General features: G+C 27.2%; 1 protein-coding gene across 1 annotated transcript; it reads right to left on the minus strand.

The window, feature by feature from the left end:
• Positions 1–221: 221 nt before the first annotated feature.
• LOC107448016 (uncharacterized) lies at positions 222–1,888 on the minus strand. The gene is made up of 3 exons (XM_071187129.1): positions 1,807–1,888; positions 1,454–1,608; positions 222–593 (listed from the first exon to the last, which is right to left on the minus strand). Exons 2-3 carry the CDS (start codon positions 1,589–1,591, stop codon positions 324–326), a joined length of 408 nt encoding a protein of 135 aa, XP_071043230.1. The 5' UTR covers positions 1,592–1,608; positions 1,807–1,888; the 3' UTR covers positions 222–323.
• Positions 1,889–2,381: the final 493 nt, after the last annotated feature.

A 2,381-nucleotide genomic window follows, 5' to 3' on the forward strand; every position in this document is an offset into this window, starting at 1 on the left:
TAAGTTCATTATCAGATAAACATTTATTGTTCAGAACACTTTTTTATTTAATAGTAAATAACCTTCCTGTAAGAGCAGAAATATGCTTAACCTGGTTTCAACTGAAAGAATGCCATGGAACTTGGAATGTTAAACCAATTTGATTGAAAGTAGCTAATAAAAGGATGTCAAATTTAAAAATGATTAAGAAACATGTCTATAGTATACCAATTTTATGTTTATTACTAGTTGTTTAATAATTTGCAAAATTTGTCAAATAATAAATCACAAACTTATGATATTTAGGAATAAAAATTTTTAAAAGACGATTTATTCACACATTTTTAGTGCTTCTTATCTTTCATTAAATGGCAACGACATTCAGGCCCTCTTGAACAAGTGCAAGTGTTTAAGCAACAAGTGCCTTTTACGTAATCCTTTAAGATTTCACTCTCCATGTTATCGAAGTTATACTTAAGATACTCATTTACATCTCTATCTGGAACTGGAATGTCCAAATCTTTTCTTGGATCATAAGGTATTCCAAATACACGTTCTCTAGTGCTCAGACATTCTAAAGAAGTTCCTGTTCTAGATCTTTTGGAATGCAGTTCCTGAAAATATAAAACATAACGTTATAAGTAAACTTATGATCTTTTTAGTAAGCCGGGTAACAGAATATTTGAGTGGACATTAATTTCTCATTTTTCATTCCCATGTGGAATCTTAAACGCACCAAATGCAATGACCAAGATGCTTTAATGCCACTTCCAGGTTTTTATAATTGAAAGAAATTTTAAAAATGTTTCTATTGTGGCATGCTTGAAAGCTGGTTATATTTTATTTTATAACCGTTATTGAACAGCAGACCAATTTACAACCTGATTTTGCAGCTTTTTTTGTAATCCGGTATTCAATAAATATATACCAACTTCTTATAAATCACTTAAAAAATTCCTTTAATATTTTCTTCAAATTGAGCAGCTGAATTATTAAATATCATAACTTAACTGGTTAAAAGTAAACATAGCGATTAAAAAAAAGAATAATATATATAAAATTTACTAAAATAATAATAACATATATCTAATTGAATAAGTTGGATTTCGTTAGAAAAGAGGTAAAAGGGTTTATTTTTTTGCCATTTATGCTTTTGATCTCTTGCTGTTACAATCATAGTTATTATTTCATTTTTGAAACATTATTTCATTTATTAACGTTATTAATCATTTATTTTTTTAATTTTTATTAATTTCTTTTAAGAAATATTTTAATAAAATAGTAATAATTTAATTGTTTTCAATAGTCAAGAAACAACGTTGATCCCAGTAATAATCGCCAGCATGACGATGTTTCAAAAAATTGCCAAAATGTGAGCTATTTTAGGATTTTACCCCTTACAGTAGTTTATAGGCAATCAGTTACATTAATTTAACTATGAATATTTGTTCTGTTGAATAGATTAAGAGCTTACCGGTATATTCAATGCTTGTTGAGCCGTAACAGAAACACAATTAGACTTGATTCGTTTGCAGATACATTTACACTTTTCTGGACATGCTGGGCTGTCAAAGGGACAGAAATGAGGATGACATTTCAAACAAATAGACATTCTGTAGCTCTAAATAACTGAAATAATCATTAGTAATAATTCTTCAATGGAAGTATCGTAGAGAATCAACTAAAGTGAATATAACTAAAAAATTTTAAAACAGTTCTGTTTGAAATTATCACAGTAACGAATTTTTATCATTTACCAGATATTGCCAAAAATATCAAGAAAAAATATAATTTTGATTGTAAAGAAAGTATTATCTAAAATATTACCTAAAACAAAAAGTTAAGCAGATTTTTATATGAACCGGATAAATATTTAAATAATAAAATTTAAAATTTAATGATTTGAAAATACAGAACTTTCATTTAAAACTTTTTTAAGCAAAATACATTTCTTAAAAAAATATTAACATGCTTATGTTAGCCATGAATTTAGCGTTATTACTGAGAAATTAACGAATGTTTGCAATCGAAAAAATATAAAAAAACGGTACATTTTAATAACTAATGATCTAACGATTAGATTTTCTCATTGTAAGATGCAATCTTTATGTTTCAAAGTGATAAATATATATCTTTTACGACTTTTAAAATTACGAAATCAGACTCATAACCTCCCTGAATGAGCAAATTTTTTTTCACTGAATTTGAATTCTTGATCCCCAAAATGGTATCGCAGTTCGAAAAATATGGCCTCAGCAGTTTAATCTGATGAATTTAAATAAATTCAACATTAAGAGGGCATAGCTGATTAAACTATTGAGACCATAACTACCAGGTTTTGGGTAATCCCCAATATTTTATGGGTCAAATATCTCAATCAATCCACAAAAACGTGTGTTTAT

The sequence above is a fragment of the Parasteatoda tepidariorum genome, chromosome 1, assembly GCF_043381705.1.
Source record: "Parasteatoda tepidariorum isolate YZ-2023 chromosome 1, CAS_Ptep_4.0, whole genome shotgun sequence".
Classification (NCBI taxonomy): Eukaryota; Metazoa; Arthropoda; class Arachnida; order Araneae; family Theridiidae; genus Parasteatoda; species Parasteatoda tepidariorum.